General features: G+C 44.4%; 1 protein-coding gene across 1 annotated transcript; it reads right to left on the reverse strand.

Moving 5' to 3' along the window:
• Positions 1-7747: 7747 nt before the first annotated feature.
• Krt20 (keratin 20) lies at positions 7748-21522 on the reverse strand. Its single transcript, XM_004655425.2, has 8 exons — positions 21096-21522; positions 17374-17456; positions 14277-14433; positions 13782-13943; positions 13315-13440; positions 11267-11487; positions 9278-9315; positions 7748-8468 (listed from the first exon to the last, which is right to left on the reverse strand). The coding sequence occupies exons 1-8, from the start codon at positions 21486-21488 to the stop codon at positions 8371-8373; spliced, it is 1278 nt and encodes a 425-aa protein (XP_004655482.2). The 5' UTR covers positions 21489-21522; the 3' UTR covers positions 7748-8370.
• Positions 21523-21753: the final 231 nt, after the last annotated feature.

Raw genomic sequence — 21753 nt, forward strand, 5'->3', positions numbered from 1 at the left:
AACATTATTTCATTAAATTTTTTTTGTTCATTTTTATTTATTTATTTGAGAGTGACAGAGAGAGAAAGAGGCAGATAGACAGAGAGACAGAGAGATAAAGAGAGAGAGAGAGAGAGAGAGAGAGAGAGAGAGAGAGAGAGAGAGAGATTGGGCACGTCAGGGCTTCTGGCCACTGCAAACGAACTCCAGACACGTGCGCCCCCTTGTATGTCTGGCTAACGTTGGTCCTGGGGAATTGAGCCTTGAACCGGGGTACTTAGGCTTCACATCTCTCCAGCTCACATTATTTCACTTTTTAAAAATATTTTTTATTTATTTGAGAGAGACAGAAAGAGGCAGAAAGAGAAAGAGAGGGAGAGAATGGGCGTGCCAGGGCCTCCAGCCACTGCAAACGAACTCCAGATGCATGCACCCCGTTGTGCATCTGGCTTGAGTGGGTTCTGGGTAATCGAACCAGGAGCTTTTGGCTTTATAGTCAAACGCCTTAAATTCTAAGCCATCTCTCCAGCCCCCACAAGCATTATTTCTTAGCTTTTGTGATTTGTTCTTAAAGTGATCCTTTTATCTTACTTTACAAGTGAGTGATCTGAGGGTCAGGAAATTATGTGACTTATTTAAGGCAGGGATAGGATTTGGGTCTGAGAACACAACCCTGCACCCAACAGTGAAAACAGGAGGGCGCAAGGTGACCCTTGCCTCCCTATTGTGAGACCGGATGGATTTCTCCCCTGCATATCAATCAGGAATGTCGGCTCTTTCCTTTGGGAAAATAAGAACAAAAACAAAAATAAAAACAACCTTTCACCCTGAACTTCAAGGGCATAGCCTGAGACCACATTTCATGGTTTATAAGAAATAACACCACATGTGAAGCACTGCAAATACATATCAAATGTGTCTTTACTTAGAGTTTTGTTCTCCAACTGAAGGACTCAGGAAGCAGATGGACGCCATGACAGGCTTCAGAGTCCTCAGTAGGCCTAAGTTTCTGTTTCCTGGCAAGGTCTAAGTTTTTATCTTCTGGTAAGGGTGGGTTTAACACTTACTGGAAACTGATTACGCCATACATTCCAGTAGTCATAGATAAGTTCAATTCCCCTAGCCCCAGATCGCCAACTTTGCCCGCCAAAATCCTAAGCCAACCAGAAGAGTACACTGTTTAAATCAACCAATCACATACCCATCCCCTTCTTCTGTGTTCAAATCCCTATAAAAACCTACCCTCCCGCTACTCGGGGCTCTTGTACAGATCCACTGTGTTGGTGAAGTAAAGAGACTGAGCTTAAACCTGAAATAAAGCTCCTTGCCCTTGCATATGTGTTTGGTTCTTGGCGGTCACTGGGGTGCCGAGCAGTGGGTGTAACACAACCTCATCACCAAAGATCTTATAAAACTACACATGAATTTGACATTGAGGCTGTTAACTGTTACAAGCAGATTCCCCCAAGACAGAGTGATGCTGTGATACCACTATAGAATTAAAAATATATATATAAAACTTAACAATTACAAAATAATAGTGGCACGACTGACATTTGGAAGAAATTCTGTGTAGAGATGTGTCTCCTCCAACTCCAGTGCTTCTATGTGAGTTTGAAATTATTTGTCACCATTCATCAGGTTTATCTCACTCTAGTCTGCACACTTCATAGGTAGGGTCTGTGTCTAATTTTATTTATTTATTTATTTAGTTTTTGGTTTTTTGAGGGAGGATGTTACTCTAGCCCAGGCTGACCTGGAATTCACTATGGAGTCTCAGAGTGGCCTCAAACTCATGGTGATCCTCCTACCTTTGCCCCCAGAGTGCTGGGATTAAAGGTGTGCACCACCATGGCTAATTTATTTTATTTTTATCATGAGTCCTAGCCTAGTGTTTGGGTAAATATCTTCATTACATCCACAGAGTTGTCTTGCTTGAAAGAACTTAATTCTTAATGCATGTAAATGTGACATGGAAAATGTGTCTCATGTAAAAATAGCTATACCCTAATTTATTGGTATGCTTGGACACAGATATGTTACATTCTGAATTCACGAGAGAGCGGGTCTGGAAGTTGGAAGGAGGTATTTCTTCCTCAGTGGGTGGGTCTGTCAACTCTGTTGGGTGCAAATGGCTGGTAATCATCAGTCTATATTTTAAAGGTTTTAGAAGTGAACATAATTTTTCCTGACAGTCATGTAAATGGATAGTCAGATGAGAAAGGCTAAAAACAACAACAACAAAAAACCAAAAAAAAAAAAAAAAAAAAAGAAAGAAAAACCCTGGGTGTGCTGACAAAATGATTGCTTCAGTGAGACGCAGAGGAAAAGGAGTGGCAGGGCGAGCTGCTGCCAGAGCGAAGTCTTTGCAGGTGTGGCGGCCTGTGCCTGTGTTCCCAGCCCGCGAGTCCCAGGCAGGGCTTTGAGTTGGAGGCCAGCTTGGGCTCATAGTGAGACCCTGTCTCAAAAACAGAAAAAGAGATTTACGCCTTCTTGGACTGATGTGTGTAGGGCACTTGCCTAGCATGGGTGTGACACTCAGCACCACATATATGCTATTAAGTATGTACTTGTGTAGTAAAATATATATCTTCCATTTTCTGGAGTTTAGGGAATATTCAACAGGGAGAGAATTATTTATGTGGTCTTCATATTAGCTTGGTTATTTCCTGATCATATATACATACATACGTACATACATACATACATATACATATGTATATGTGTATACACACACACACACACACACACACACACACACACACACACACATATATATATATATATATTTGTGGAGAGAGAGAAAGAGAGATAGAGAAAGAGAATTGGCATGCCAGGGCCTCAGCCACTGAAATTGAACTCTAGACACTTGTGTGTCTGGCTTACGTGGGTCCTGGACAGAGACTGAACCTGGGTCCTTAGGCTTCACAGGCAAGCACCTTAACCACTAAGCCATTTCTCTAGCTCTCCCTGATCTTTTAAAAATGTTTTTTTAATTTGAAAGGAAAGAGAAAGGAGAGAAGGAGGAGAGAGAGGGAAAAAGAGAGAGAGATAGAGAGATGAGAGAGAGAGACAGATGGAGAGAGAGAGAGAGAGAGAGAGAGAGAGAGAGAGAGAGAGAGAGAGAATGGGTGCTCCAGGGCCTCCAGCCACTGCAAACAGACTCCAGCCGCATGCGCCACCATGGACATCTGGCTTATGTGGGACCTGGAGAAATGAACCTGGGTCCTTAGGCTTCTCAGGTAAGTGCCTTAACTGCTGAGCCATCTTTCTAGGCCCCAGTTCTCTGATTGTTGACTGTGGTACTATTTTTACATTTGAGATTTGTTTTCTGGAAACTAGATGTGACACTTCCTATAATTCATGGATCACCTTTTGATTTGGAGGACATTTTAGAATCCCATGGATGGAGTATTTTGGTGTACTTGCATTTTATATTGTGCTTCGGAGCCGAGGGATGAACAGGGAGCACAAGTAAGGCTGACGCTGTGCTCCAGAAGTCAGCGGTTCTAGAGAGAACGAAGTAGAACGTGGTGGGAAAGAGACAAGATAAACTAATGACCTGGCGAGGGGAATTTTTAAAGTGAGTCCAGGGGAGAGAAAAATAAGTACTTGAAGAGGAATTAAACCATGAAAATTATTAATCATTTAAAAAAATTATTTGAGAGTGAGAGAAAGAGGGAGGGAGAGAGAGAGAGAGAGAGAGAGAGAGGGAGAGGCAGGAAGAGAATGGGCACGCCAGGGCCTCCAGCCACTGCAAAGGAAGTCCAGCCACACGCATCACCTTGTGTATCTGGCTTTTGTGGGTCCTGAGGAATTGAACCAAGGTCCTGTGGCTTTGTAGGCAAATACCTTAACTGCTAAGCCATCTCTTCAGCCCACCAGTCAATTTTTAAAAAGCGATTTTTATTTATTTATTTGCAAGCAGCAAGAGAGAGAGAGAGAGAGAGAGAGAGAGGCAGAGAATGAGTGTGTGCCAGGGCCTCTTGTTGCTGAAGATGCATTCATCTCTTTGTGCCTCTGGCCTTACTTGGATACTGGGGAATCCAACCTGGATCATTAGGCTTTGCAGGCAACCACTTCAACCACTGAAGCACCTCTCCAGCCTCACTAGTCAATTCTTTAAGCTGTTATTTGGGGGTGAGGTCGGGTATCTGGAACTGACCCCTGAATGATAATGGTGAGACTGGAAGGTCATACTGGTGGTAATGTGTTATCCTGCATCCAAGGACAATGCATACCTGTGTGACCATTCTGTTCTGGTTCTGACCCTATAAAAGAAGTCCAGCTGGAGACAGGGATGAATGTTTCTTCCGCACAGAAATTACTGTAAGAACCAGGAACTGGAACTCACCATCTGGTTCTGCTTGTAAGAATGGTTCCACCTACTGTCTCTGAAAAAATTACTTAGAAGAAACTAAGAGGAAAATATCTTCATTCTTGGATATGAAACCTAGTTAAGAACCATAGTCCTACCCCTTCTAATATATGAAACAATGGTCATATCTAGTCAATTTCAAAGCCATCTGCTTTGTTGTGTGTGTGTTTGTGTGTGTGTGTGTGTGTGTGTGTGTGTGTGTGTGTAGGCCAGAGGTCAGTGTCAGGTTCTTCAGTCACTCTACACCTTATTCTTTGGGACAGGATCTCTGGCTGAACATATAGAGCTTACTGATTTGGCTAGACTAGCCAGGTAGTGAGCACTCCACACTGTGTGCCTCCACACTGCTGGGAATACAGGCATGCTCCACCACCCACATTGGGTACCAGGGATCTGAACTCAGGACCTCAGGTTTGTGCAGCAGACTCTTTACCCACTGAGCCATCTGCCCAAGCCCATCCTTTTACAAATTAATCAGATTTCACAAAGTTTCTGGCCATTCTGGAAGACGTTTTGGCAGATGAAAAGTAACTCATTTCTAAGAGTTGCTAACACCTTTAAAAGCAATTTACTGTCTGGCATGACTTGGAAGAAATGTAAGGAGAAAATAAGAGTGAATCTTCCTTTTGTATACTTTTTATTTATTTATTTGAGAGAGACAGAGAAAGAGGGAGGGAAAAAGAGAGAGAGAGAGAGAGAGAGAGAAAGAGAGAGAGAGAGAGAGAGAGAGGGCACCAGGGCCTCCCGCCACTGCAAATGAACTCCAGACACATGTGCTACCTTGTGCATCTGGCTTTACCTGGGAACTGGGGAATCAAACCTGGGTCCTTTGGCTTTACCGGCAAGTACTTTAACCTGTAGGCAATCTCTCCAGAGAAGAAGGAGAATGACTAAGAGTAAAGGTATGTTTTTTTGTCCTGGAAGTCTTGCTGTATTTAGGCTGTGTGAGCTGCTTGTTGCTAAGCTGGTCATTTGCCACGCTGACTGTCATGCTCATCTAGTGGAAATGGCAGGTAGGAAACAACAGACGCCAAGGACAAACCCCTCATCCAGAGTGAGTCACAGATCACTTGCCATGTAACTAGTTGCTTGAGACACTATTTTGGAATTAGACAAACAGCCCTGGGTGTCAGTCCTTCCCCATAACTTGCTAACTGGGACTTTGGCAAAGTAGTGATTTCATATCTTCACTTATAATGCTCATGGAAAATGTAGGTGTATCAGGGATTTTTCTTGTTGCTGTGATCAGATACCTGACAGGAAACAGCTGGAGGGAGGAAGGGACTCTTTGGCTTGTAGTTCAAGGGCATATGTCCGTCATGGAGGGGTGAAGTCATGGTTGTGGGAGAATGAAGTGGAGGGTCACATTGCATCTACAGTCAGGAAGCCCAGTATGAGAAAGGCTGGGATTCATCTCCCTTTCTTCTTTTTATTTTAGTTAATTAATTATTATTTTTTAGGTAGAGTCTTGCTGTAGCCCAAGCTGACCTGGAATTCACTGTGTGGTCTCAGGCTGCTTCGAACTCACTGTGATCCTCCAGCCTTAGTAACCTGAGTGCTGGGAAAAGTGTGAGCCACCATGCCTGGCAACTTTCTCTTTTTTATTTAGCCCAGCACCCTCATCTATGGCATAGTGCCACCCACATGAGGATGGGTCTTCCCACCTCAACCTAATCTAGAAACTCTCTCAGACATGCCCAGAGATTTGTCTCCTGGGTGATTCTAATCCTATCAAGTTGGCAGTATTAACCCTCACAGGAGGCAATATCATAAGGTACAACCATATGAAATTTTTGATTATTATATACTGGCAAGTTCATATAATTCAACTGAGTAATTCATACCTTGAGGGATTATTGTGAGAATTAAATGAGAAATGTATGAAATACCTGTCATGCTATTTGTTTCACAGTAAAGTGTCCCATAAATGATATTTTAAGTGAATCACATAGCTATTTTCTATCTAATGGTCTAATTCAGCATTCTATTAATTTGTAAACTTCTATAATAAATGTTCAGTGCAACTAATCTATTAAGTAGAATACAAATGGTACAGGGCAAATTAATTTTTCCAAAAACATGCAAGGGCAGTTCTCTCTTGCCAAAATGCAAGGCAGTTGAGATTAGCATGTGTTACCTACAAGTGGCTTCTTTTACTTAACCCGATGTTTTGAGCTTTTTCTAAGTTACAGACTGTATAAGCACTTCCCTTTTATTTTTCTTAAATATTAAAAATATTTATTTATTTGAGAGAGAGAGGGGGGATGGGTGTGCCAGGGCCTCTATACACTGCAAACAGACTTCAGATGCATGTACCACTGTTGCATCTGGCTTACATGGGTGCCGGAGAATTGAACCTGGGTCCTCAGGCTGTGCAGCCAACTGCTAAGCCATCTATCTCTCCAGCTCCAGCGCTTCCTTCTTATTACTGAATAGTATTCTATCAAATAGGTGTGCCACATTTTGCTCATCTCCTCATCAGTTGGTAGGCATTCAGGTTGTTCTCATTTTGGGATATTATGAATAATGATGATGTGATCATTTGTTGATAAATGATACATAGTGTGATCCCACTTATCTGACATACTGGTGCTAAGCAAATCCATAGATGGAGGAAACAGGATTGTGATTGCCAGGGGCTGGAGGAAAAAGAGAAAATGAGAATAACTGCTTATGAACATAGGGCTTATATTTTTTTTGTGGGGGGGGAAATGGAAATGTTTGAAAATTAGTAGCGATGGTTACTGGAGACCACCAAATTGTAGATATTATAAAAGAGGGTTTCTTGGCATGTGACTTACGTCTCAGTAAAGCTGGTACTTAGCTGGGTGTGGTGGTGCACGCCTTTATCCCAGCACTCAGAAGGCAGACGTAGGAGGATCACTGTGAATCTGAGGCCAGCCTGGGACTACAGAGAAAGCTCCAGGTCAGTCTGGGCTACAGTAAGACCCTACTTTGAACCACCCTCCCCAACAAAAAAATGCTGGTATTAAAAAGTGAGAGATTCAGTGAGACACTCTATTTTGACGAGTGGAGGGTGACAGAAGAGGGTACCCCACGTTTTCTTTTGTATGTGTGTGTACAGGGCACATGGATCTTCACAGACATGTGTGCACACACACCTCATACACTACACATGCACACAGAGCAAACAAAATTGTGAGAAACATATTTCATAATACACATGCACCAAGTGAAAGAGAACAGTCAGTGATTTAAGCAATTTATTTCCAAAAGGAGACATAGTCTACCTTCAGAAAGAGCTAATAAATTTTGCTTTCAATCTCATCTCATTTTAAATATAAGTGTACTCATTCTTATTCTGCCCAGCAGTTGTGACCAGAATTTGACTGAAATTATTCAGAGTGCAGCACAGACAACCGAGGCAAAACAAATCGAGCTTAGAGGTAACAGAATGCTATCAGTCAAAATTCCAATGAGATCAACTAGGAAATTGGCTCCTTTGAGAATCCAGGGGCTTTCCAAAGGAGACTTGGCCTTTCAAACAGGAAAGAAAGAAAACCCAGAGAGATTTATTTGCAAATCGCATGAGCTCTTTTGATGTTTAGTATAATCAAAATGGTTTATGGTTTGCAGCGATTGTACTTCCCAATAAAGATGGCAAAAATACTGTTTTCAATTTCCCAGTGTTTGTTGGATTGCAGTTTTGTAGCTCTTCTGAGTAAAAAAAATTCATTTTTTTTTGAGGTAGGGTTTCACTCTAGTTCAGGCTGACCTGGAATTCACTATGTATTCTCAGGGTGGCCTCAAACTCATGCCAATCTTCCTACCTCTGCCTCCCGAGTGCTGTGATTAAAGGAGTGCACCACCAACCCCAGCTCTGAGTAACACATTTATATTTAATTATAAAGATTGATAACCAGGCCCTCCCCTAACCTTGTAATCACTACCAAACATTAATAGTGTTTTTTGATGGCCACTTTCAGGTAGGGAGCAAAAAACAAAAGCCACGTTCTTTCAAAAGCCCGGCAGTGGGTCCTCCTGGCATTTGCTCATATACTCTCTTCCACCTCCTTGACTTCAGATGACACGACCTTGCCGTCCACCACTTCTTGCACAACTGTCTTAATCTTCCTGGTTTTCTTTATATCTGCATGTGTATTGAACATTGCAGGTTAATGCAGAATATGACTGTTGCTGAATAACATTCAAGTTTAATTTTGTTTATTTATTTGTGAGAGGGGAGAGATAAAGAAAGAGAGAGAGAGAGAAAGAGAGAGAGAGAGAGAGAGAGAGAGAGAGAGAGAGAGAGAGAGAGAAAACGAATGAATATGAACAAGAATGGGCACAGCAGGGCCTTCTGCCACTGCAAAGGAATTCCAGATGCATGTACCATTTTGTGCATCTGGCTTGATGTGGGTACTGGGGAAATGGGCCTGAGGTGGTAGGTAGGCTTTGCAAGAAAGCACCTTTCACCTCTGAGTTATTTCCCAGGCCAGCTGTTCTTGTTTTCACTTATTTCTTTCTTTCTTTTTTTTTGCCAGAAAAGATAACTTGAACCCATTCTTTGTCTTGTTTCATCTTAAATTTATTTCATAAATAAATACAGAACATGTGTTGCTTCCCTCAAATTTATAAAATTCCTACTTTTTTCACTTCAACTATAAATATACAATATTGGATTAAGCAACAGTCACATTTTAGTTTTATTTTCTCTTTAAGGATCTAAGGATGTCTTAGGACAGCAATAACACAGTCCAAGAAAATTGCTGTCATAAGGAGTGTGCCAAAATTTCCACGTGGATGGCCTCTTTACGCCATAAACAGCATTTTTAGAATACCTTTGTCTAGTTGCTCACTTGAGGACGCTTCACCTGTTCCCTTCCTCCAGTAACAGATATCAGAAAATTGTTGAGATTTTAGCATTAGAGAAAATATGCAAAAGTTTACAATACTTACCTCTTTCTTCCAAAGTGCTTAGCTGATATTGTGTAGATCTGTGTTTAAGACAAGAAAAATAAATACAAATGCATTATTGTCACTTAATCTGAATGCTAAGTTCCCAGCTGATCGAGATTTGGGAATTAACGCTTCCTGGAGGCAGTGTGTTGTTGGGGGCGGGTTTATGGGTGTAATAGCCAGTGTCCCCTTGCCAGTGTTTGGCACACTCTCCTTGTCCACCTTATGATGGCCAGGGGGCGATGTCCACCCTCTGCTCATGCCATCATTTTCCCTGCCATCATGGAGCATCCTGCTCAAGCCTGTAAGTCAAAATAAACCTCTTTTTTTCCCCACAAGCTGCTCTTGGTTGGGTGATTTCTACCAGCAACGTGAATTGCAATGCAAACCTGACTGCCAGTATAATAGAGTGGTTTCTTTCCCACATTTTGTATTTCAAAGCAAAGTCCCAGTAATGTCAGTTTCCTATTTCTTTCCCTGTGACAATGCTTATTTCAAACATGAGTGCCATAGTGCTTATTTTATTTTTAAAAGACTTTCAATATTTTATTTATTTTTATTCTATTTTCAAGCAGAGAGAGACAGAGAGGAGAGAGAGCGAGAGAGAGTATGCTAAGGTCTCTAGCCACTGCAAATGAACTTCAGATGTATGAGCCACTTTGTGTATCTGGCTTTACGTGGGTCTTACGGAATCAAACCCCAGTCATTAGGCTTTGCAGGCAAGTACCCTAACTGCTGAGCCACATCTCCAGCCTTCTTTTTCCTATTTTTATTACTTGCGTGTATGTGTGCGTTCTGTGTGTGTCTGCATGCACACTATGACACGTGTGTGGAGCACAGAGGACAGCCTCGGAGTTCTTCTCCTGTCCTTCTCCTTCTTTTGAGGCAGGTTCTCTCTCGCCACTGCGCTGTGAGCTTCTGGATTCACCTGGCTTTACTGCCCCTTGTGCATCAGGATTACAGATGTGGGCACCGCCTTGTGTCTGGCTTTACATGAGCACTGAGGATTGAACTTGGGTCAGATAGTTTGCAAACAGGCACCTTTAACCACTGGGCAATCTCTTCCACCCCAGACCTACTTTAAAAATAAATTATTTGTTTATTCATTTGAGAGCAAGCGAGTGAACAAGCAAGAGAGAGAGAGAAGGAGAGAGAATGGGCACACCAAGCCCTTTAGCCACTGCAAACAGTCTAGACATGTGCCACCTTGCACATCTGGTTTTATGTGGTTACTGGGGAATCAAACCTGGGTCCTTTGGCTTTGCAGGCAAGTGCCTTAACCACTAAGCCATCTCTACAGCTCCAGTCCCACGTTTGTACTTTTTTTTTTTCCTTCAAGGCAGGATCTCACTCTAGTCCAGACTGACCTGGAATTCATTATGTAATCTCAGGCTGGCTTCAAACTCAAGGTGATCCCCTCACCTCTGCCTCCCAAGTGCTGGGATTAAAGGCGTGCGTTATCATGCCTGGCTCCCAGACCTACATTTTAATTTGGAAATGTGTAACTTCAAAATGGACCCATTTATCATATAATACACCTGTCTATAATTAAGAAGAAAATTAAAATGGATGTTTAAATCTTGTGTTCTCCTGTGGACGTTCTTGGACACAACATTTAAAGACCATGACTGTTCTAAGTACTGATTCACAAAGGACTCTGGTGGGGCCTCTGCATCCCATTGTTCAATTCCTGAGCACTCAGCGAGAATTTAAAGCATGCCGTGCTTCTGGTTACATATTAGGCACAAGAATCAACACAAGCATGACCTGCATCATTTTCATAACCACCTGCTAACTCAGTCCTACCTCAGGACCTCAACTTCAAGTGCCAGTCTTGCTATTTTGGGTGTGCGGATATTTTTGTTGGCTGGTTTGCTGTTGTTGCTGTGTGTGTGAAGTTGCAGTGGTGCCGGGTAATGAGTGACAAGGACAGTCACGTAGAGCCACGTGCTGACACAGACACGCAAGCCCCAATGCTAAGAGCCTTACTTCACGTCCTCTCCTTCCAGAAGGCGGCGGTAAGTGGCGATCTCCTGCTCCAGCCGGGTCTTTATGTCAAGGAGAGCATTGTACTCGTTGTTCTGGCGTTCCATGTCACTGCGGACCTGCATCAGCTGGGCCTCTAGGGAGCTCAGCACTCCCTGGATGGTGGCCAGCTGGTTGGCATAGCGGGCCTTGGTGTCCTCCAGGGTGTGCTCCAGAGAGTCTTTCTATGGGCGCAAGATCAAGAAGACGCTTCTTACTTTGATGTAAGGGGATCAGTTGTAAAGTGTTATTGTAATGGGCATAAACATGTTAATTTAAAATTGGTTATTGATTTATTTATTTATGAGAAAGAAAAAGAGAGAGAGAGAGAGAGAGAGAGAGAGAGAGAGAGAGAACAAGCAAGCGTGGGCACACCAGGGCCTCTAGCCACTGCAAGCAAACTCCAGATGCATTCACCACTTTATGCATCTGGCTTACGTGGGGTCCTGGGGAATTAAACCTGGGTCCTTAGTCTTCGCAGGTAAGCACCTTCACCGCTAAGCCATCTCTCCAGCCCACCATATTTATCTACAGGGCAATTTTGTGGGCATAGTATTTCCGTTGAGCCAAACCACAGTAGTAGCTTTCCTCCCTAGGGCTTATGACCTACAGGCTTTAGACTAGGTTTTAAAATTGTTTTGTTTGTTTATTTTTATTTATTTATTTGAGAGCGACAGAGAGGAGGGGGAGGGAGGGAGAGAGAGAGAGAGAGAATGGGCATGCCAGGGCTTCCAGCCTCTGCAAACCAACTCCAGACGCGTGCGCCCCCTTGTGCATCTGGCTAACGTGGGTCCTCGGGAATTGAGCCTCGAACCAGGGTCCTTAGGCTTCACAGGCAAGCGCTTAACCGCTAAGCCATCTCTCCAGCCCTTGACTAGGTTTTGACCTGGCAACTATTCTTTCCTGTGGAGCAGGCCTCAATCCAACCACAGAGCAGTTGGCTACTCCCATAAGAGAAAGGCCCCTATTGCAGTATTGGTCACGTCTTGCCTGGGTGGCCAGTCGTGCAGCTTAACGAGTGCTGGTGAGGACTACGGATGCTTTTTCTCCCAGAGCAGGCAGCGTAGCGCTGCCCAGCACTTACAGCAGCTCGCCAGCAGCGAGGAGGCTTGCGGCCCCACGCCGGCTTGTTTCCTCAGTGCGCAGTCGTCATGTCTTTGGGGAAGGTATCACTGCGGCTTTTGAGCAACCTGAGCTTTTCTAGTGCCTTCTCCCTTTCATCCCACCTAAGCGCCCTCAGCCAGACAGCAAGGACCTCTAGCTCCCGTATCTTTCCCTCTGTTGTTTTCAGCTCTGTGCCTGCTGCACCCCCAGAGTGCCTACCTTTTCCAAATTCACTTCCCCACCCTGTGAGGAGGTTCATACCTCCAGCCCCCCCTTGGTAAGCTGGGCCACGTGATTCGTGGTCAGCGGACAGTTGGACTTCCTGTACCCGTTGAAACCAGGTCTGGTCACGTGACTCTTTGGCTGCTGAAACGCCGGTAAAACTGACAAGTGTCTTTTCTCAGAAGCAGCCCTAAGATCTGTCCCATAGCTCAGCCATTGTTCTTTCCTTTCTGTCACGACACTGATACGGCCCCAGGTTGGTTGGTTGGTCTGTTCCTTTTGTGTGACTCCTGGAGGGGAACGTCAAGGAGCCACCCTGGGTATGTTGCTGTAGGTGACCACAGCATCACCTGCCACAGGCTGATGGCTTTGTCAGCCTGCAATGTCTCAACTCCTTTCCCCCAGCTCGCAAGCTCCTCTCAGCTCTCAGACCTAGCTGACATACCACCTTCCCGAGAAATCTTCCAGATCTCCTTTCTCCTCTGCATGTGTACAGTGCATTTTCCCTTTCCTCGATATATATATATATTTTTCTGGTCTGTCTTGTAATTATTGTTAGTTGTTTGACCTGTTTCCTTGTTGACTGTGCAAGGGAGGGGGTTATTGCTTACAGCCATCTGCATTTCCAGTGTTCCTGGTACAGGTCCTCAGTAAACACAGGCCGAACAAAGTCAAACGAGCCTTACCATGCTAAGATGGGACTGCAGCTCGATCTCCAGGCTCTGGCAGGTGCGTCTCAGCTCCGTGACCTGAGCCTCCGTTCCTTTCAGCTCTTCATTGTTCACCATGACTTGTTGCTGAAGAGTTTCGCTCTACAAGTGCAAGAGTGAGAAAAAATGAGCAAGGAAAGAAAAGAAGAGCAAGGAAGAGCAAGAAAGAAAGGAGAAAGAAAAGCTCACGCCTTTAATCCTCCCATTGGGGAGGTTGAGGTAGGAGGACCAGAGTGAGTCTGAGGCCAGTCTGGGTTACAGAGTGAGTTCCAGGTCAACCTGGGCTATTGTAAGACTCTGCCTCAATAAGGGGAGAAAGAAGGAAGAAATTAAGAAAGAAAAAAAAGGACAGAAAGAGTAAAAGGAGGAGGAAGAGGAGGAGTCCTTTCTTCTGGGAAGACAGTTTCTACACATTCACACACATGCTAGAATTACCCCATTACCTGTCTCTCAAACTGTTCCTTGGCCTCTTGAAGATTCTTCTGGGCCAAGACTTCGTATTTCTGCCTCATCTCATTCATGATGTCTCCGAGGTTCAGACCTGGTGCAGCGTCCACCTCCACATTGACAGTGTTGCCCAGCTGCCGGCGCAGGACGTCAACTTCCTACAAGAGTGGAAAATCCCAACACTTCAGTGTGAAACATGTCCTCAGGTAAGGCTGGGTACACCAAGACACCCGCAAGAACTCTTACGGCTTGTTTTGTTGACAGTGAGTAAACATGAAGGAACATAATGACTTATGTGGGGGTTTAAGTCATTCAACCAGGGACAACTTCATGAGGAGAAATTAGGGCTACGATCATTATTGAGGTCGTCCTCATCACCTTCACCGCCACCACCACCACCACCACCGTCTTCCTCCTGTTTCTCCTTCTTGTCATATGATTGGAGCCATCTCATCATTAATTACCTAGACCGCCCTGGGATGTTTTCTCACCTCCTGATGTTCTTTTTTGAGGAGAGCCAGGTCTTTATTCAGTTCTTCAATCTGAATCTCCAAGTCTGTCTTGTGCAGGGTCAGATCATCAAAGACCTTGTTCAAGCCTTGGAGGTCAGCCTCCACCGTGAGACGTATCCCCCTCTCGGTCTCAAACCTGTGGATGAGTTAGTGCGCCGAGAGAACTGAGTCCTGAAGCCACCATAGGAAAGATGACTTAATATAATGAGGTAGGTTTTTACACATGATACACCAGGAAATCAATGTCAGTACCTTATGACGTCTCCCTTGAGACAGTCATGCGACATGCACGAGAACCTAGGAGACTAGAGACAATTGACACTGTTATTTGTAATTTGAAATAAATTTTTACTTTTTTCTCTTTGAGAGAGAGGGGTGCAGAGAATGGGTGCCCCCGGGCCTCTGGCCACTGCAAATGAACTCCAGGTGCATGCGCCACCTTGTGCATCTGGCTTATGTGAGTCCTGGGGAATCAAACCTGGGTCCTTAGGTTTTGCAGGCAAGTGCCTTAACCACAAAGCTATCTCTCCAGCACTGAAATCGCTTTTTAAAAGCTTACAAATTCTGAAGCTGAGGATGTAGCTCAGTGGTAAAGTGTTATCACAGGGCTCTGGGTTTGATCCCTAGCACTTCAAAGACAAAATAAAACAAAACCTTTTTAGTTTAGTTTTTACCAAACTGAGTGAAAGAAAGAAACAAATATCTAGGTTTCTAAGTTTTACAAGATCAACTTAGATGAATCCAATGTAAGTGATCTCAGTCACATAGTCTCCTCTACAATGCTATAGTCCCTCTTTAAAAAAATATAAAGCTCAGGGCTGGAGAGATGGCCCAGTGGTTAAGTATGCTTCATGGGAAGCATGAAGGCCGAAGGGGGCTTTAGGCTGCCTGAGTTCAAATCTCCAGATCCCAAGTAAAACTTCTGGGCATGGCCATGCATGTCTCTAATCCCAGCCCCACAGGAAGCAGAGACAGGAGACTCTTCTGAACCCTGCAAGCTCTAGAATTAGTAAAAAGAAACTCTGGCTCCAAACAAGACCAGGAGGAAGAGCGAAGGAGTGATTCATCCAATGTTCCGTGCCAGCCTCCACAGACAAGTGACCCTACTGCAGGTGAACGCGTGGGGTGCGAAAGGGCCCACACACATGTATACACCACTCTTACACACAAAAACTTAAAACGTTTAAAAACACCAAGTTTAAAACATAACAATGCAATTATGCCCTGAGATGCTAACCTACTAAAATTTGAATTGATAAACTTAACTGTGTTAATTTTACAACTCTCCGATTTCCTGTTTTAAAATTCCCATTCCCATCAAAATTCTCTCCTTCTAAACCAAGAAACACTTTTTGTGTTAATATACTGTGCAAATTCAGGATTTAGGAGCCCTCGTGCGGAAATAGTTCATGAGGAACAGTATGGTCACACATGTGCAATGACTGCAAGGGTGGTGAACAGAGTTTGAACTGTATTAATCCCAGATTGATTGGTTATAAGTCTTTTGTTGGGAGATATATATATATATATATATATATATATATATATATATATATATATATATATACACACATTTACATTTTTTTTGAGGTAGGGTCTTGCTTTAGCCCAGGTTGACCTGGAATTCACTATGAAGTCTCAGGGTGGCCTTGAGTTCATGGTGACTCTCCTACCTCTGCCTCCTGAGTGCTGGGATTAAAGGCATGCGTCATCATGCCTAGCTTAAAAGAAATTATTTTTAGTAACCAGAGATAACCAACCTGGATAGCAGCAGTTACTGGCTTCTATCACATGGTGAATGAATGAATCTTAGGGCTGTGGGGACAATGTCACATAGTTTTTCTAACATCTCTTAAGCTTTAAGATTCTGAAATGATTTCATGGTTCCATAACTCACCATAGTGTGTGGGGGGCTGTGGTGAGGAACTACTGAAAGAAATTATTTTTCAGAAAATTTTACCATGGTGCTGGGTGTGGTAGCACACGTCTGCCATCCCAGGTCTTTGGGGGCTGAGTCAGGAGGATGATAAATTTGGGCCTCACTATGGGCCTCAAAACAAGAATCTGATCAAAAACCAAAGCAGGGCTGGGGAGATGGCTCAGTGCTTAAAGTTGCTTGCTTGCAAGTCCTGATGATCCAGGTTCAATTCCCCAGTATGATGTAAGGCCAGATGCACAAAGGGATACGGGCATCTGGAGTTTGTTTGCAGTAGTAAGATACCCTGGCCTGCTCATTTTCTCTCACACAACTAAATTAATAAACAAGCAAATAAATATATTTAAAAAAAATATATTTTTGCCAGGCATGTTGGTACACACCTTTAATTCCAGCACTTGGGAAGCTGGGGTAGGGGGATCTCCATGAGTTTGAGTCCACGCTGAAACTACAGAGTGAACTCCAGGTCAGCCTAGACTAGAGTGAGAATCTACCTTGAAAAATAATAATTAAAAAAATTGTTTATTTGAGAAAGAGAGAGAGATTGTGGATGCACCAGGGTCTCTTGCTGCTGCAAATGAACTCCAGATGCACTATTTTGTACATCTAGCCTACTGGAGAATTGAACCTGGACCATCAGGCTTTGCAAGCAAGCACCTTTAACAACTGAGCCATCTCTCCAGCCACAATAAAATATTTTTCAAAACACAAAGCAAAACAATCCTGAATGTGAGTGTGAAATATTCCCCAGAGCCTCATGTGCTTGTGATTAAACCTTGTATGCAATCCCTAGCTGGTGGCAATTTGAAAAAAGTGGATCCTTATTGAGGAAGTGTTTGGCTTCAGGAAGATCTTGGAGTGTCATATCCCTGCTCTCTCCCTTGCCAGAGCTAGCTCATTCTTTTTGCTACTTCCCAGGTGCTGTGGTAGGATGTGACGCCCAGCCCCTCCTCTGCCAAGCTTTCCCTAGTATGAGCTAATTTCCACTTGAGACAGTAAGCGGAAATAAACCTTTTCCTCCCATCAGCTGCTTCTGGTCAGGTTGTTTTGTCCCAGTAATGAGAAGGTAACTGCAAAAACCCTCCCCCCCCAAAAATAAAACCCCATATTTATTTTTAAACATGGGTTTAGAGAACCTACTTCAGTCTGAAGTCCTCAGCAGCCAGTTTGGCATTGTCAATTTGCAGGACGCACCGAGCATTTTGTATCTGAGCATCCTTAATCTGGGGAACACGAGAGAAAGACAGAGAGGTTTTTCAGCGGGGTAGGAATTTAAAGCAATTTCACTGATCCTCAGATCTAACCATCATGGCAGCAAAGGTGAGGTTTCATTTCAAGAATTTCCACAGGAGAAGAATCATGAAGCAAGTATTAACATACTAGAGACGTCAATCAGAACTCTAATTTGATCCACTTTCTCATGATTTTGCAGAATGAGAATTGAACTCAACCCACATCATCAAGCTTTACAGAGTGCCTTGCCTGGAACATTCCTGTTAGCCCTTCTCCCCTGGTCTCAGCTTAGATGCCGTGGCCTCAAGGGGGCCTTCAGTGACTTCCTCTGATCAGATCTGGAGGACACACCCCTGCTCTTATTGCCCTGCACAGTCGTTCTGGATCTACCTGTCTGCAAGACAGCTGCTTTTGTTCCATCTTACATCATTCTTTTCACGATCATAGTCCCTGTGCATGGTGCTCAGTGCCTGACCATCTACTACGCATTGGCTGAATGAGAACTTGCTATGAGTTGGGAGTTGTTAGCCTCTAGGGAGAGCCGGCTGAAGAAAAGAGATTGATCCTCCAGGGCCTCCAGCCACGGCAAATAGAACTCCAGATGCGTGCGCCACCTCGTGTGCATGCACGACCTTGCATGCTTGCATCATCTTGTGTGTCTGGCTTATGTGGGGTCTGAAGAGTTGAACATGGGTCCTTGGGCTTTGCAGGCAAGTGCCTTAACCACCAAGCAATCTCTCCAGCTCAAGCCCTGGATCTTAATAAGTGTATACTAAGTGAACTTACCTACTAGTTGTGGGTGAGTTCTCTAAGGTGTAGATAATCAAATGTCAAGATAGCTCAGCGGTTAAGGCACTTGCCTGCAAAGCTTAAGGACCCAAGTTCAGTTCCCCAGTACCCACATAGAACCAGATTCACAAGATGACACATGCATCTGGAGTTCATTTGCAGCAGCTGGAGGCCCTGGTGTGCCCATTCTGTCTCTCTGTTTCTCTCTCTGCTGGGCATGGTGGTGCACACCTTTAATCCCAGTGCTCATGTGCTCGGGAGGCAGAGATAGGAGGATCATTGTGAGTTTGAGACCAGCCTGAGACTACATAGTGAATTCCAGGTCAGCCTGAGCTAGAGTGAGACCCTACATTGAAAAAAAAGTCTACTGCTAGAAGACATTCAGTGTCATGTTTCGTTTTGTTTTTAAAGGTTTATTTATTTATTTATTAGAGACAGAGAGAGAGAGAAAGGGAGAGAAAGAATGGGGGTGCCAGGGCCTCCAGCCGCTGCAAACAAACTCCAGGCCCATGTGCCACCATGTGCATCTGGCTTACATGGGACCTGGAGGATTGAACTTGGGTCCTTAGGCTTTGCAGGCAAATGCCTTAACCACTAAGCCATCTCTCCAGCCCCCACTGTTATGTTTCTTTCAGTGAGTCGAGTTCTGGGAAAGAGCTCCAGCCTGCTGGGACTGATGGCCGTGCTTATGCACTGGGGATGATCTCAAGTAGATTCAGCAACGGGAACCCTGAGACAAGCATGGGAGAATGACTGGCTTCTTCTGAATGTGTGTGAGTGAGGGCCTGGAAAACATGTCCTGCTGACCGGAAGGCTATTTACACACCATTGCTTCATAAGCGAGTGGTTCCTGGAGCATCTGAAATCAAATCGCACTGATGTCCATAACACAGCACAGGCCTGCTGGCTCAATAAATGGCCTTTGCCCTAAACAAATACGAATCTTAAAATACAAGCAGGAACGAAAGGGACGTTTTTCGTGATTAGATAAGAACAGGAAAGCAAAGTGAAAGCCCTGGGTCATGTCTGGCGTCTCTGGCGAGGAGCAAAGTCTCCATGAGGCTCATAAAATCGAGAGCTCCACCTGCCTCGGATGACACGGGAGCAGATGGTGATGACTGCAATAAATGTGGATTGGGGGCCATAGATCATTTTATTATTGTCAAAGTGGTTTATAAACTGCTTGGAGATGGTGGACAGATTATTAAACAGGACATTAAAAATCTAGGCATCAGACCTGGGCGTGGTGGTACATGCCTATAATCCTACTACTGGGGAGGTAGAAGCAGGAGGATGGTGAGTTTGAAACCAGTCTGGGCATCCTATTTGTCAAACCAAACGTCTAAAAATCAGGCACACTCTCCTGTTGCTATCATCTACCTTATGTTGGCCAGGGGTGATGTCCACCCTTTGCTTTCCCCTGCCATTGTGGAGTTTCTCCTCGAGCCTGTAGGCCAAAATAAACCTCTTTTTCCCCGAATAAAAAAGTCTAAAAATCAGTCAATCAATCAATCCAGGTATCATTAAGTTGCATATCATTTCCTCCCTGTTTTTCAACCAGAATCCCTTTGTTATTTTAATGTCTAGTTGCTGATACCTGTATTATAACTTACATAAATGAAAGGAGAAAAGCCTCTGAATTGGTTGGAGTTTTAAAAGTTGATGCGTGGAGGGGGGACATTTATATTAAGTGAAGTAATCCACTGCCACAGAGACCAAAGCCACATTTTCTCTCTGACTTGCAGATCCTAGTTTGTAATATCTCTAAGTGTGCATCTGTAAGAGGGCCATGGAGGGTGAAACCTACAGAGATAGAATAGTGACCAAGAGTGAGTGTAGAGAGATGAGCAGGAAGAGGGATGAGGGAAGGGTGAAATGACACACGTGAGATTGCCAACACAAGGGTTAAGGATATGATGGGGGGATGGAGGGGTGAGGGTGATGGGGGAGAGTTCAGAGAGAAGTTGGGTGAGAATCAACAAAAACCAATGGTATTTGAAAAATGCCAGAATACCAAAATCTGTATGAAAAAATATCTCTGTATGCCAGCTAATGAAATAAAATTTTTTTTTCTTAAACATTTTTTTGTTGTTTATTTTGATTTATTTATTTGAGAGAGACAGACAGAGAGAAGGAGGCAGAAAGAGAGAGAGAGAGAGAGAGAGAGAGAGAGAGAGAGAGAGAGAGAGAGAATGAATGGGCATGCCAGGGCTTCCAGCCACTGCAAACGAATTCCAGACACATGCGCCCCTTGTGCATCTGGCTAACATGGGTCCTGGGGAATCGAGCCTCGAACCAGGGTCCTTAGGCTTCACAGGCAAGCCCTTAACTGCTAAGCCATCTCTCCAGCCCCCCAAAAGTTATTTTAAAAAAGGTGATGGGGATTAGGTGGCAAACTCAGAAAGATTTATTTTTTTATCACATAGAAATACTTTTAGTTTTTTCCCAAAAAATAGCTCATTATCCATAGTAATATCTACCCATTGATATAGAAACATACAGAGTATAAAGTTGGATGATAAACTTATCATATTTTGTATGTAATTCAGACTCCTTCAAAAGTGTGGTTTGAAGCCACCCTGTTACTTAAGTATGCATACCAAAAGTTTATGAGTGGGGGCTGGAGAGATGGCTTAGTGGTTAAGGCACTTGTCTGCAAAGCCTAGCGACTCTGGGTTCAAGTCCCCAGTTCAGGGTCTCAGGGACTCAGCCCCTAACAGCGTTTTTCTCAGAAATTTCAACCTGATTTGCTTTGTGAGTGTTTGGGCCCACAGTAACTATATCCCCCTTGATCTACCCTGCCTTCAAGAGTCAGGTGTTAGACGGGCTGCGTGCCTCACCTGGTCCTGCAGCTCTTTGATTTGCGCGTAATAGCGGCTGTAGTCCCGGACGGCGCTGGGCGCGTTGGTTTCGTACCACTGCTTGATGTGGGCTTCCAGCTGGAGGTTGGACTGCTCCAGGGAGCGCACTTTTTCCAGGTAACTTGCCAGCCGGTCATTTAGGTTCTGCATGGCCCTTTTCTCATCGCCGGCCAACAGGTCGCTCCCAGAGCTCACGGTGGACCTGGAGATGGAGATGCGGGTGCCCTGGCCTCCGGCCCCTCCGTAGACGCTGGGCGCACCCCCTGTGCGCTGCACGCCGCCCTTCCTGTACACCGAGCCGCTCATGCCGAGCGCCGGGCCCTGCGAGGACGAGCTCAGGCTTCGGTGGACGCTTCTGCGGCTGAAATCCATCGGGGATGCTGGGAGGCAGCTTCAGGTGGCTGGAGCCCAGGCTGTCTGCCTGTCTGTGTCAGTGCTGTGGAACTGACCTTTTATGGAGTTCACAGGAAAGAAACTCCTCCTCCGCTGCCTTGTCACCTTAGGAATGACAGTCCACCTTTCTACCTTTACCTGGCTGTTTTATTTTCTCTTTCCCTTTTGTGCAGCAATATGTTCACTTCCTTTCCAGGAATCACCCCTTGAGGCTTTTGGCAGGAGTCGTTTCTTTTTACACATG

This window comes from Jaculus jaculus, chromosome 9, assembly GCF_020740685.1.
Source record: "Jaculus jaculus isolate mJacJac1 chromosome 9, mJacJac1.mat.Y.cur, whole genome shotgun sequence".
Taxonomy (NCBI): domain Eukaryota; kingdom Metazoa; phylum Chordata; class Mammalia; order Rodentia; family Dipodidae; genus Jaculus; species Jaculus jaculus.